The sequence below is a fragment of the Sinocyclocheilus anshuiensis genome, unplaced genomic scaffold, assembly GCF_001515605.1.
Source record: "Sinocyclocheilus anshuiensis isolate Anshui unplaced genomic scaffold, SAMN03320099.WGS_v1.1 scaffold164, whole genome shotgun sequence".
NCBI lineage: Eukaryota > Metazoa > Chordata > Actinopteri > Cypriniformes > Cyprinidae > Sinocyclocheilus > Sinocyclocheilus anshuiensis.
This window is the reverse complement of record NW_015557128.1, coordinates 1,462,474-1,475,017: the sequence shown is the minus strand read 5'-3', so window position 1 is coordinate 1,475,017 and position 12,544 is coordinate 1,462,474. Positions and strand designations below refer to the sequence as shown.

Sequence of the window (12,544 nt, the reverse complement as noted above, 5' to 3'; positions counted from 1 at the left end):
ACAGTATAAGTCATTATAATCCATAATTATGTCCCCACTGAATGCAACGAATGCCTCGTTTATAATGGGTTTTCATGTTTTTGTCTTGTCGCTCCGGCCGGACATGGCATCAACAGTATGGTAAGGGGCGTAACATTTCAGTCACACGCTTGAGGAATTCAGCCAATCACAACGCACTGGATAGCTGGCCAATCAGAGCACACCTCGCTTTTCAGAACGATGAGCTTTGTAAAAATCGACGCGTTTCAGAAAGGCGAGGCATAGAGGAGAAACAATAATGTACAGTATGTGTAAAATAATGTGTTTTTTGAACCTTAAACTGCATAAACACATTTCATTACACCAAATACACAAAATAATGTTCTTTTTAGCAGCATCATATGACCCCTTTAATATGTCTAAACTAAATGAAAATGAGAAATGTTTCCTTGGTAACTAACTGAATTACAATGAGTTGAAGTTTTTTTAAAAATATATAATTTTATTTCATTTCAACATTTCTTAACATGTCAAGTAACATGTAAAAAAAAAATTTCCCCATTTACACCCACTGTATTTTTAGGCTGACCTTGACTGATTACCCAAGGCTGATGTTAAATGTATGAAAAATAATGAAAGTCTGAAGTAGGTGACGCTCTACAGCTGATCATGTGATCTCATTTGAGCGTCAGAATATAACACATATATGGATGTGCCAGTAAACAGTTCTCAGTGCTCTTAAGAGAATCAGGACGTAAAATATGCACTTTTCAAATTCTTTATAGTTTCTTATGCTATATATAGATGCTAAAATATTTAGCTTGAATTTTTATAATATTTGAATTATTCAAATGCATACTTCAGATGAAGTGAAATATGTTTGTTAAAGCAAAAAATTAATTATTCATAAGTCAAGAAACTCCATGGAAACCTCAAGTATGTACTGTAACTATGTTTCTCATCTTTAGGTTTGTGTAAGGCACCTGTGCTGTGCAGTGCTGTGGGTTGGTGGGAACAGAAGCGACGGGCTGCACTCTGATGGCTGCTCTCTTGTTCTCGGGACCGGCTGTGAGGCTGCTGTAGGCCGGAGGTCCCAAACACATCTGTCTCTGCAGCAGCTGGAGGATTCTCTGAATGTCTGACGTCATCTGAGACTCTAACCTGGTGAGACAGGAGCCAGAGCACTGTGAGAAAACTCAACTTAAACATACTTCTGTGTGACAGAATGAAAAAAAGAAATTAATACTTTTATTCAGCATGGATGCATTAAATTAATCAAAAATGACAGTAAAGACATTTATAATGTTACAAAATATTTTAATAAATCCTGTTCTTTTGAACTTCCTATTCACAATTTTTCTCAAGCAGCAAATCAGCATATTAGAATGATTTCTGAAGGATCATGTGACACTGAAGACTAGAGTAATGATGCTGAAAATTCAGCTTTGCATCACAGGAATAAATTACATTTTACAATATATTCACATTGAAAACAGTTATTTTAATTCGTAATAATATTTCACAACATTACTGTTTTTATTGTATTTTTCATCAAATAAATGCAGCCTTGGTGAGCAGAAGAGTTTTCTTTCAAAACATTAAAAAAATCTTACAGGCTGCAAATGACCAAACAAAAACAAAAATTACATAAAGTCATCATAAAAATAGTTCATATGACCAATGACATCAAACTATTGGTTTTAATTATATAATTGCAGTAAAAATCTTTAATTCTGTAAGCTCTTCATGTAGCAGTTCAGTTGTTCATTATTGGATGAATAAATAATAATATAAATATTAAAATAAATATTCAGTTAAATACTCTGAGCAATGAGCAAAGAGTTCAGCTCAGAAGAAAAATAATAATTTAATAAAATAATTTTATTTTATTTCATTTATATAGCACTTCTCGCAAAATGCTACTTTCAAAGTACTTTACAGAAAATAACTGCAGTAAAATGTCTTTAATTGGGTAAGGTCTTCATTTAGCAGTTCAATGATGATGCCTTAAAGGGATAGTTCACCCAAAAATGAAAATTTGATGTATAAATACTGTTCGGTTTCTCGCACAAACCGATCGTTTCGTGTCTTAGGACATCAATGTGTCATCACGAGCCGCAGGGTTTAATTTGGATTTGTCTGTGCATGTTTTTTTTACTCTCATAGATTTTGTTACCATTGCCATGCATTATACGACTGATAGACTGCAACGGCTGGACTTCAAAATCTCCGTTTGTGTTCTACTGAAGAAACAAAGTCACCTACATCTTGGATGCCCTGAGGGTAAGCAGATAAACATCACATTTTCATTTTTGGATGAACTATCCCTTTAATACTGTATATTTGACTCAATGTCCACAGTTGATGGGTGTTGACTGTTGTTGTACAGCAGGGGGAGTTCTTGCACTGATCTGACGTCTGAATACTTATTTCCAGTTCATCATTTTACCTGCTAATCTTTCATGATGAACTTATTGATGACCTAGATTGTAGGGCAGAGTAGAGAGAGAGATGACCGCAATACAACAGCATTTCTGCTCCTGTGAGGCTTCAAGCATAAATACTCGATAGAAACCGTGAGCTGGCCTTTCATGAACATTTCAGAAGCAGCCACTTTCATTATTAACACTCCTCAAAAATTGACACATGAAGCTTGAGGAGGCATGTTCGTTTTCCATCCAGGTAATGGACGTGTGCGGGCGGAGGGAGTATCATTTGTAGTTCAGCGGTGTGATATGAGGGTTGATCAGAGTTCATATGAAGTGTTCAATAAGCCGGCGCAGGTTTAATCTGCGTTTAAGACACACCTAGTCATTAAAACAGAGAGTTATTAGCTGGAGCTCTCCGAAAACAAAGGAATAAGACGATCCCTCCTTTTATGGTGTCTGCAGGCTGGCAGTGTTCCCTCTGTCTCATGCACACGCAGTCCAAAAACACTCCGACTCAAAATGATTTATTGAGCTATCTATCTATCTATCTATCTATCTATCTATCTATCTATCTATCTATCTATCTATCTATCTGTGGGTGTGTGTAATAATGCAAAATAATATATTATGTGTGTGTGTGGGTGTATATATTTTGCATTACTGTCATTCAAATTTTCCAGGAAAATGTGCCTGAATATAATGTCACAATGCAAAAAAATAAATACATAAAATAAAATAGTATTGGTCCAAATACAGGCGTCATTGTTTTTAATAAAACCATGTTAGATTTTGTGGTTGAATATGACCTGTACTTGTGCTTGTCAGCTTGTCGTCTGATTCGGAAGATGTGCAATGTAGAGCTCAGCTGATGCAGGATTTTTGCTGCCTGGTGCGTCTTTCTCTGTAAGCCAGTGTTACAGCTAAAAATACCACCTGCTGTGATTCTGCTCACCCTGCTGCTCCACTGTGTGTGTGTGCGCGTTAACTGCTGTTATCTAAATTTGTTTTGTCAGCTGAGGCTAATTTTCATGTGCATGTGAATGATAACCACAAGCAATGTTTTGTTTAGTAATGTTTATTGCAGGCACGCATGTGGTTAGTGTAATTTGTTGTAGTGTACGGATCCCCTGGAAACATGGTGTAATGCACCGGAAGACTCTCACAGATGCAAACAGTATTTCACCATTTCAGATGTTTCTCAAATATACTTATGTGACTGAAGGGACACTACTAATCAAAATAAATCAAGATTATTTATTTAATGCTGCACAGCAATGCAACATGAATTGAAAGTCATTTTAAATTTGTTTGAATAATTGTTTATATATTTTATTCATATAATGAAATTGTTAAATTTAATACATTTAAAAAAAAAATAATTGTTTATATTATTATATATTTATATAATTTTAATGTATTTTTAAAATGATGACATTAATTGTAATAATTCAATTATTATAATTTACAGTAAGTGTTGTGTCATAATGTTGAAAATATATTTACTTCTTTCAAAAGACTTATTTACTTCATTAATAATGCACATCCATATTGTGCATGAATCGTATGTAATTTAATTTCTATTTTAAGTCAAAATTCTAAATTAATTTAAGTGATGCTCCACCTATGACACTTTCTTTTTCAGCTGATGCCACAAATTCCTGTTCCTGTTCCTTGTCATTGATCTGGCTCAATCCTGGTATGCAATGGCCACTTTTCCATCCATTCACTTCCCATTTTTAAGAAAATCAACCATAGCAGCATAAGCATTAATATAGAACGTGCAATCACAAGTCTGTGTTTAGAATCCTTTTCAGTGCAGTATGGCTCATCCAGAGCTGTTTCCTAATGAAGCCTGATCTGGGTTTTACCTGCTCAGGTGTTCCTGCAGTTGGTCTAGTCTCTGCTCCACTTCTCCATACGTGACGTCACAGTCCAGATCATCATCTTCAGTGCCGGCCTGCTCCATGTCTGCTTTCACACTGTCAGCTAACCATCCCTCATTCTGGATATCTAAAACAGGTATTAAATGCACACATGCATTTGTGTTCACATCCAAGTGTTGCAACATAATACTTCATTTTTCATGATTTCATTCAGTTTTTTTTGTTTTTGTTTGTATATTTAATGCATCAGGCTTTTATGCCTTATAAAGCCATAAAATGATATAAATATCATTCGTTCACTCTTTATCTCCAATAATGTCTTAGTAAGATGATATTTAAATGCGTAGTTTTATTTTCAAAACATAATGCAATGCAAAACAATGATTGGCAGATGAACAAATAAATGTTCCTTGGTATCAGATATGATAAAGTAGGCTTTATAAAGTCAAAATTATGTTAAGTCTATTTATCTTCACTATATATGATTATACTATTGCATTTTTTATTTTCAGTTCACATTGATTTTCCCTGTTGTTTGCGATCCTCAGAACACACCTGTGGCTCATAGGAAAAGCAGAATGATGCTGTACAGGAAGAAACCGAGAAATTGTTGGCATCTCAGGTGCGTGTAAAGGGCCGCTGTCTCTGTGTTAGCGCTTGTATTGGTGTTATATTGCTGTGACTTTCCTATCGGTGAGACTCAGGACTAATAGAAATACTAAAGCCAATGGTTATCTCTCACACACACCTGCTCCTACCAGAGCCAGAAGCACACGCTGATCACAGCGGCTGTGGCCAATTTCTGTCTGATCAGAGGCCGTGTAGTGAAATTAGATTCCTCCGGTACAGATTCACCTTCATGGATGGTCGGAGACGGAGAAGACGCCTGACACGACCAGCACAGGGCGTTTCTTTAAAAGCACCATGAAAAGTGCAGATTGAAATGGGAGGTTGGGGCATTTTCAAAGCCTTGAAGCTAAGTAGCATCAATTGTTTAGGTATACTATCCTGGAAGAGACCTTTCAAATGTGTATAAAAAATTTGTTTGATGATCTGAAACATTGAAGTGTGACAAACATGCAAAAAAATAAGAAATCAGAAAGGGGGCCAACACTTTTTCACACCACTGTAGATGAGCTTAAAATGTACAAAGCGCCACAGCATTTGTACTCTACAAAAAGCAGCCTTCCTTACAATTGCATCTGCACCAGTGTTATTTTAGTATTGAGATACTATTATAGTTTTTATGAATATTTTAAATATTTTTTTAATATATAAAAATAAATAGTTTTCATTTTAATTTTAGTTATTTTTTTAATAAAACAAGTTTGTCATTTTATTTGTTTTTTTATATAAACAAATATGTATTAATTTTAGAATAATAAATAACATTAATAATAATGATAATTATTAAATATACTTCCTAGTTATTTTTGTATTAATTAAAATTAAAAACAAACTTCATTTAGGTAATGGTAGAAGGTAGAAACTGTTTTAACATTAAAGAATGACACGCATCAGCTTTAAATCATCAGGGAAACTTGCCTGACCTCTATTATGTCCACTCACATCAGATGAAGTATTGTACATAATCATGTATTTGAGTATTACATGAATAGAGTTGAAAGGAACATGCCTGCAGCAAGAGCTCAGTTTGCTTTATCCACGACTGGCAATTGTACCAACATGTAACATACACTAAAGCTGATAATAAATGATGTATTTACTGTATTAAAGGGATAGTTCAGGCAATAAATAAATAAATCCTCTGATTTACTCACCCTTATATTTATCAACTGTATATGCACCAGTCTTTTTTTATTTGCATGTTTGCAAAATGAAATACAATTGTAATGTTGTAATGTAAAAAATAGTTTTTTTCATTTTTTTTTACTACTGCCCTGAAAAAGCTAAAATATTCAGGAATACACAATATTCAGGAAACACAATGCATTCAAAGAAAAAAAAAAAAAAAAAAAAAACCTTGAACACTGTAAACTGTACTTATTTTGTCTTTTGGGAAACGTAAATATCTAGCTTCTGAAAGTCTGTGCTAAATTATATTTTGAACATAATAATATTTAATATCTATAATAATAAAAAAATCTACTGTAAATGCATCTTTTAATAATACAATTTTTAATAATCTTTTTATGTCAGTATTATTTTTCAAACAAAATGCAATTTTTATGATCCCTCTTTTGTAATTTTTATAATTTTAATTTTAATGTAATTTTACCGATGAGCTTTGTAAAAATCGACGCGTTTCAGAAAGGCGGGGCATAGAGGAGAAACAATAATGCACATTATGTGGAAAATAATGTGTTTTTTGAACTTTAAACCGCATAAACACATTGCATTACACCAAATACACAAAATGATGTTCTTTTTAGCAACATCATATGACCCCTTTAATGTTGCCACCAAGTTAAAAATAATATGAATGGACATACAAAAGCTGACATGGCTTTTTTATGGCAGTATTTTAAAAAGTAATTTTAAAGAAAATAAAATTTTAATGATCCCTCTTTTGTAATTTTTAAAATGATTTTTATGCTTTTTAAAATGTATGATTTAAAATTGTTAATATTTTGCTGATTTCACAAGGTGTGTGTAAACTTATGAGTACAGCTATAATTGCCTTTTATATTTCCAGGAACAGCTTTTTAATTTGGTGCCTCCACACCATGGAGGAAAGATTTTCAGTGAGTAAGGACAAAATTGGTCTTTTCCTCACACAAAGCTATCATATGACTTTATGAAAACATTCCAAATATAGCATATGATTGGTATAGACCACTCTTAAAATAATTTGATTTTTTTTGTCGCTTGACAGTCTCATTCCTCATTCATATGGAAAAGAGCGTCCCGGGCTCAGAAAGGCATGCAGGGAAATGATTACAGAATAAACATTTTTTCAAGAACTATTCCTTTAATATTACAATGACATGATAATCACGTTGAGTTGAGTGTGTTTGTGGACGTGGAGGTCATTTGCCAGTGGTTTGCTTGGCTGTAGCGCAGGAGGGAACACTTTGTGCTCGTTCAGGAGAGTTAGGGAAGAGCTGCTGCCCAGCGGATTTTCCTAAAGCCTGTAAAACGGGCCGCGCTGTGCCTTAAGCTCCTGAAAGACCCTGTTTTACTGTGGCGTCTACTTCTCTCTCTCTCTCGCTCATCATGCTGCTTTAGCCTGGATTTAGGAACAGACCGATTCGATCAATGCTTGTTTTTAAGAGTCTGCGCTCTGCTTTCCTTTTATACCGTCAAGCAGTGTTTTAAGGACTAACTGAAAAGTTTTTAGGACGAATGTACAACACTTTGTTTGTTTTGAAGTCATCCATCAAGCTGAAAGCACAAAATAGAAGTATTTTAAAACATGAGAAGGTCGATATACTTTTTTTTTTTACATAATACTATTGTTTTTGTCAGAGATTGTTCTTGAGGGATTAAGATAAGTAAATTTATCAAGGGCATCTCTAGACATAAATTACATCAAAAAGCAACAGACAAGTGTAAATAATTCATAATTTCCAGGTAAAATAAATGATCAATTAAAACGTTTAGAATCGACGATAGAAAATATACAGTTAAATAATACAAAAAAAAAACATAAAAAATGGCCATTAAGGTAAAAAGAATATTAATTATTACTATTATTAATAAAAAACTACATAACATGGCACATTGGTACAGTATTAGCTATAAGTTGGCTATTAAATATGCCATCAAATATATAAGTGCTGTCAATCGATTAAAACATTTACGAATTAATCGCACATTCTTCTGAAATTAATCGCTATTAATCCCACCTAACATTAAAGTTTTTAAATATACTTTTATATTGCAATAATTTCACATTCAATCTTCAAATTAACGTAGAAACAACATAAAGACAGTATATCTTTTATATTTGTTTAATGGCATCTCTTTTTTATGACTGAAGGCCAGTATCACTGATATCAATACTACTGATGTCTCTATGAAATTGTTTTTTTCCCCTAATATTTAACCATTGACTATAGCCATTCAACATTACAGTATCATTGAGAGCTATCAATTTTAACATTTATTAGACTTTAAAAAATAACAACTTCTAATTTAAGTGAACTTAAAACAATCTTCACATAAACCCATTATAATAAAAGTCATATTTAGCTACCTAAAAATTATTAGGTTATTTTGGCTACTTCAGGAGCTGCTGCTGCTGAACATGACGCGGATCTGACACACATCCTATTTTCTCACAACTCTTTACCTTTTCTGATTCATTTCAGGTCTTAAAGTCTCTACTAATGAGCTGAGATGCTTACATGCATGCACAGTTTTAAGGCAGCTTTAATCGCCTTTTTGGTAACTTCATGACTTAACCGACGACATAATTACGACACTGCATGCTCGTAGTTTCTTTTGCACTTTAATATGAAATTATATACAGTGTGTGCCACTGCATTTGTGCATGCAGTTGAAGAGCATGTGCTACGAGCACAGTATACCGCCTGACAGGACAGGAAAAATCGTTTTTACTGACATATGGCCTGACAACATCTCATCTGACCGCAGTTCACTGTTGTTCTGCTGAAGCCCCTCATCACCTGGATCTTTTCCGTGCTCATTTGACTAACACCTGGCGCTGAGGTGAAGGAGTGCACGTCTGAAAAGTCTCATGTTTGATGTGGTCGCAAAGATGATCTGTGTCTAAATAAACGCAATTCTTGTCAAGAAAACAGAAGCAGCAGTTGTGGGTGGGGTGGCCAAACGTAGCTCCGCCTACCCTAACTGATCTTTCCAATCTTATCAACGAGTCTCTGCAACAGATATACAAATCAGTCTCAGTGACTCATTAGTCACAAGCTGTGTTTGTGAATGGAAGATGTTTTTCTTCTATTTGACTGGTTGAAGTGGTTGAAATGTCTGAGTCAGACTCGATGAGATCGACTGAAACCTTTATTAAGCAAAATGGGCTTTTGGGAACAGACAGGAGAGTGATGGCTCCCGAACAGACCACATAATGAACACAATGTTCCTCTAGACTTGATTACACTCACTGTTTTTGACTGACTTTGACTCCAATTCCCAGCCATGTGCATCTGGCCAAATTGGACTAATTTTAGAATGACTTAGGATGCACTTTATTGAGCCATTTTACACTGTGTATTTGTGTGCATTTGTCAGCGTTATGCCACAGAAACAGACAACAAGGACAGAACTAACACTGAATCCTCACCATCATATGCCGTCTTTTCCATGTCTTCAGCAGGTGGACTGCAGCCCGGTGTGGAGGTGTAGCTCTGTACTGATGGATACTCTATCATTCCTGCTCCCAGAAGCCTTTGCTGTTCCTCTCTGGAGGTGTGACAGTCCTCTGAGCTTCTCTTAGAGCTGAGACGAGAATCTCGCCACTCCTTCCTGCACTTGCTGTCTGTTTCCTTCAGGCTTCCTCCTACGGGACGATCAGAGGTACAAAACATGCTTGAGATCAGTTCTTTGACAGACTCCATGGAAAACAACAACAGTGTCCGAACATGTTTTTAATCAGAAAGAGCTCCAGAGTACACTGAAGAAAAATTATACTTTGGACCTACTTAAAATATATATAGAACTGGAGAGGATCTGCAAGGAGGAATGGCAGAGGATCCCCAAATCCAGGTGTGAAAAACTTGTTGCATCTTTCCCAAAAAAACTCATGGCTGTATTAGATCAAAAGGGTGCTTCTACTAAATACTGAGCAAAGGGTCTGAATACTTAGGACCATGTGATATTTCAGTATTTCTTTTTTAATAAATCTGCAAAAATGTCAACGATTCTGTGTTTTTCTGTCAATATGGGGTGCTGTGTGTACATTAATGAGGAAAAAAAATTAACTTAAATGATTTTAGCAAATGGCTGCAATATAACAAAGAGTGAAAAATTGAAGGGGGTCTGAATACTTTCCGTACCCACTGTATATCTAATTTGTTACAGCCAAATGTATTCGTTTTTCTCAAATTATATTCACAGTTTGATTCAAACCTTTAATTTTGATTTAATATTAACCAAAAATATTTATTTCCCCAAAGACATTGAAAAACATTCATACAAAGTAAAATTATTTTTTACTTAGTCAATTTGTTTTCTTTGGACATAAAGTCAATTTGTTTTCTTTGGACATAAGCTAAAATTTTACTTAATGTAGGTCAATTTTATTTTATTTTTGCATTTTACATCTTAATTTCACAATAAACAAATGCTAAACTAGCTATAATATTTAAGTAGAATTAAAACTAAAGACTAGAACTAAAAACATAAATGTTTGAATTTTTCTCAAATTACATGTATGGTTTAGTTTAAACCTTACATTTTGATTTAATATTAATCAAAATATTTATTTTCCAAAAAAGACTAAATCATTCATACAAAGTAATTTATTATAAAGACCATTATGTACTTAATCAATATTTTTGATATTTTATTGTTTTATATTAGTTTATATGAAAGTAGAATTTTTAACTAAAAACATTTTGCTTAGTAAATATTTAATTTAGTTTACCTACTATAAAAAAGACAATTTTGAAAGACCTTGATTATTGTGATGTCTTATTAAAATATGCATCATATTTTCTGTTATGTACAAAAAAAAAATATATAAATAAATATATACATAAATAAATAATAATAATAAAAACCCACAATAATTTCTAGCCAAAATTGTCAAGCAAAAATAAACCAAAAAAAAACTGTTTATTATTTTATTTTTTTCTAGAGGGAGTGTTATTTGCTTTTACAAAAACTGAACAAAAGATTTAAACTGGAAACTATGATTATTGATTAGACTGCTATAGATGGAACATTATTGGCATCAAAAGAAACAATTTATTACAAAGTTATATAAATTTGCAACGTTATCTACGGCCAAAAAAACAAACAAAGCAGAAACAATATTTTTACATTAAGCATATATTCAGTATATATCCTGTTATAAATATGTAGTTTATGAAAGCAATGTTGTAGTAGCACGGAATTTCTTTTAAACCTTGATTATTAATCATAAACAATGTCTACAAGCTGTAGGAAACTTTTTCCTCGTCGAAGCAGAGACCAGGAGACTCTTGGGTATCTTCAGCAGAGTTCTTTATTGAGAACGCGCTGCGTGGCGCTGCAGTCATCAAAAGCCTGACTAAGGCAGTAATACATTGTAGTTTATATACATTTTAAGGGGGCGGGATACATTCAGTAGAGGTGGAGACAATCTAACCCATAGCATGCAAATGAAGTACAGGCAATCAGCCCGACACCGGCATTTTCCCAGCCTTGATCTCATCAGCATAACAGTGTCATTCAAATGCATAGGTGCTAATCCAATCAGTCTGACAGTCCTAATTCAATCAGTATAACTACTCAAAGATTGGGGCAGAGGCACCAAGAGCCATTACAAACAAAAGGTGATGGTCTCAGTAATCTGGTTCATTTGACTAACAATAAGAGAACAGGAACAGACAGGAACCTCTTGCTACACTTTGCCTAAGATAATCATTTGTCTGATGTAATTTACCTTAAATGCTAAATACAATGTACTTCACCTTAGTTTTTCATGTGATGCTATGTCAGAACATAGGATCAGCATATTTTAAACAGATTCTTAAATTTGTAATCCCACAAAGCGGATATGGCATAATCATTAAGCATTACAGAAATGCTGTTTTTACTGATTGTTTTAGTGTAGTATACAAGACTAAGACACTTAGGGCTCAGAGAAAGTATTTATGATCAGTGAGGTACAAAAACTAAATGGTGTTTCCAGTCACTGTCTCAGTACATTAAGCAGCGTTAAGCCGTTTCCTTATAATCAGCGTCTGTGAGGTCAAAAATGCTTCACATCAAATATATTGTCTTTCTCCTTGGACTACAGAGTAGAGTGTTTTTATGACCATAAATTTGGTTCTCCCTGGTCGGTGTAGTAGTGCATTTAAACCATGCTTAGTGTTTTTCCACGTAAAGCATTTTAAAACGTCCCCACAGTGTTTTAAGAGCTCACTAGAGATATAGATGTTCATTACAATTACAGCTGTAAAAAAATAACAGTTTATCCTGCAAGAATGCTGCTTCAAATATATATATATTCTGAAGTAATTAAGGCTTTAATTCATCAAGGACACACTGAATTGATCAAAAGTGACAGTAAAGACATTTATAATGTTACAATGTTTTTGATCAAATAAGTGCAGAAGAACATTTTTTGAAAAGAACAATAAAAACTGAACCCAAAATTGTGTGTGT

At 33.8% G+C, this 12,544-nt stretch overlaps 1 protein-coding gene and 1 long non-coding RNA gene across 2 annotated transcripts in view; one reads left to right on the top strand and one right to left on the bottom strand.

Annotated features, from left to right (window-relative positions):
* Positions 1-12,544, bottom strand: part of LOC107677922 (potassium voltage-gated channel subfamily H member 7-like) — a 107,018-nt gene that overhangs the window by 1,234 nt on the left and 93,240 nt on the right. Inside the window, exons 12-14 of the mRNA XM_016472992.1 lie at positions 9,516-9,731; positions 4,277-4,418; positions 963-1,140 (exon numbers count right to left, since the gene is read on the bottom strand). Coding sequence (XP_016328478.1) covers positions 963-1,140; positions 4,277-4,418; positions 9,516-9,731 — 536 coding nt within the window. The remainder of the gene's footprint in view (positions 1-962; positions 1,141-4,276; positions 4,419-9,515; positions 9,732-12,544) is intronic.
* LOC107677924 (uncharacterized) lies at positions 3,220-4,363 on the top strand. Its single transcript, XR_001632897.1, has 3 exons — positions 3,220-3,582; positions 4,051-4,104; positions 4,285-4,363. It is a non-coding gene; the product is annotated as an uncharacterized LOC107677924 (long non-coding RNA).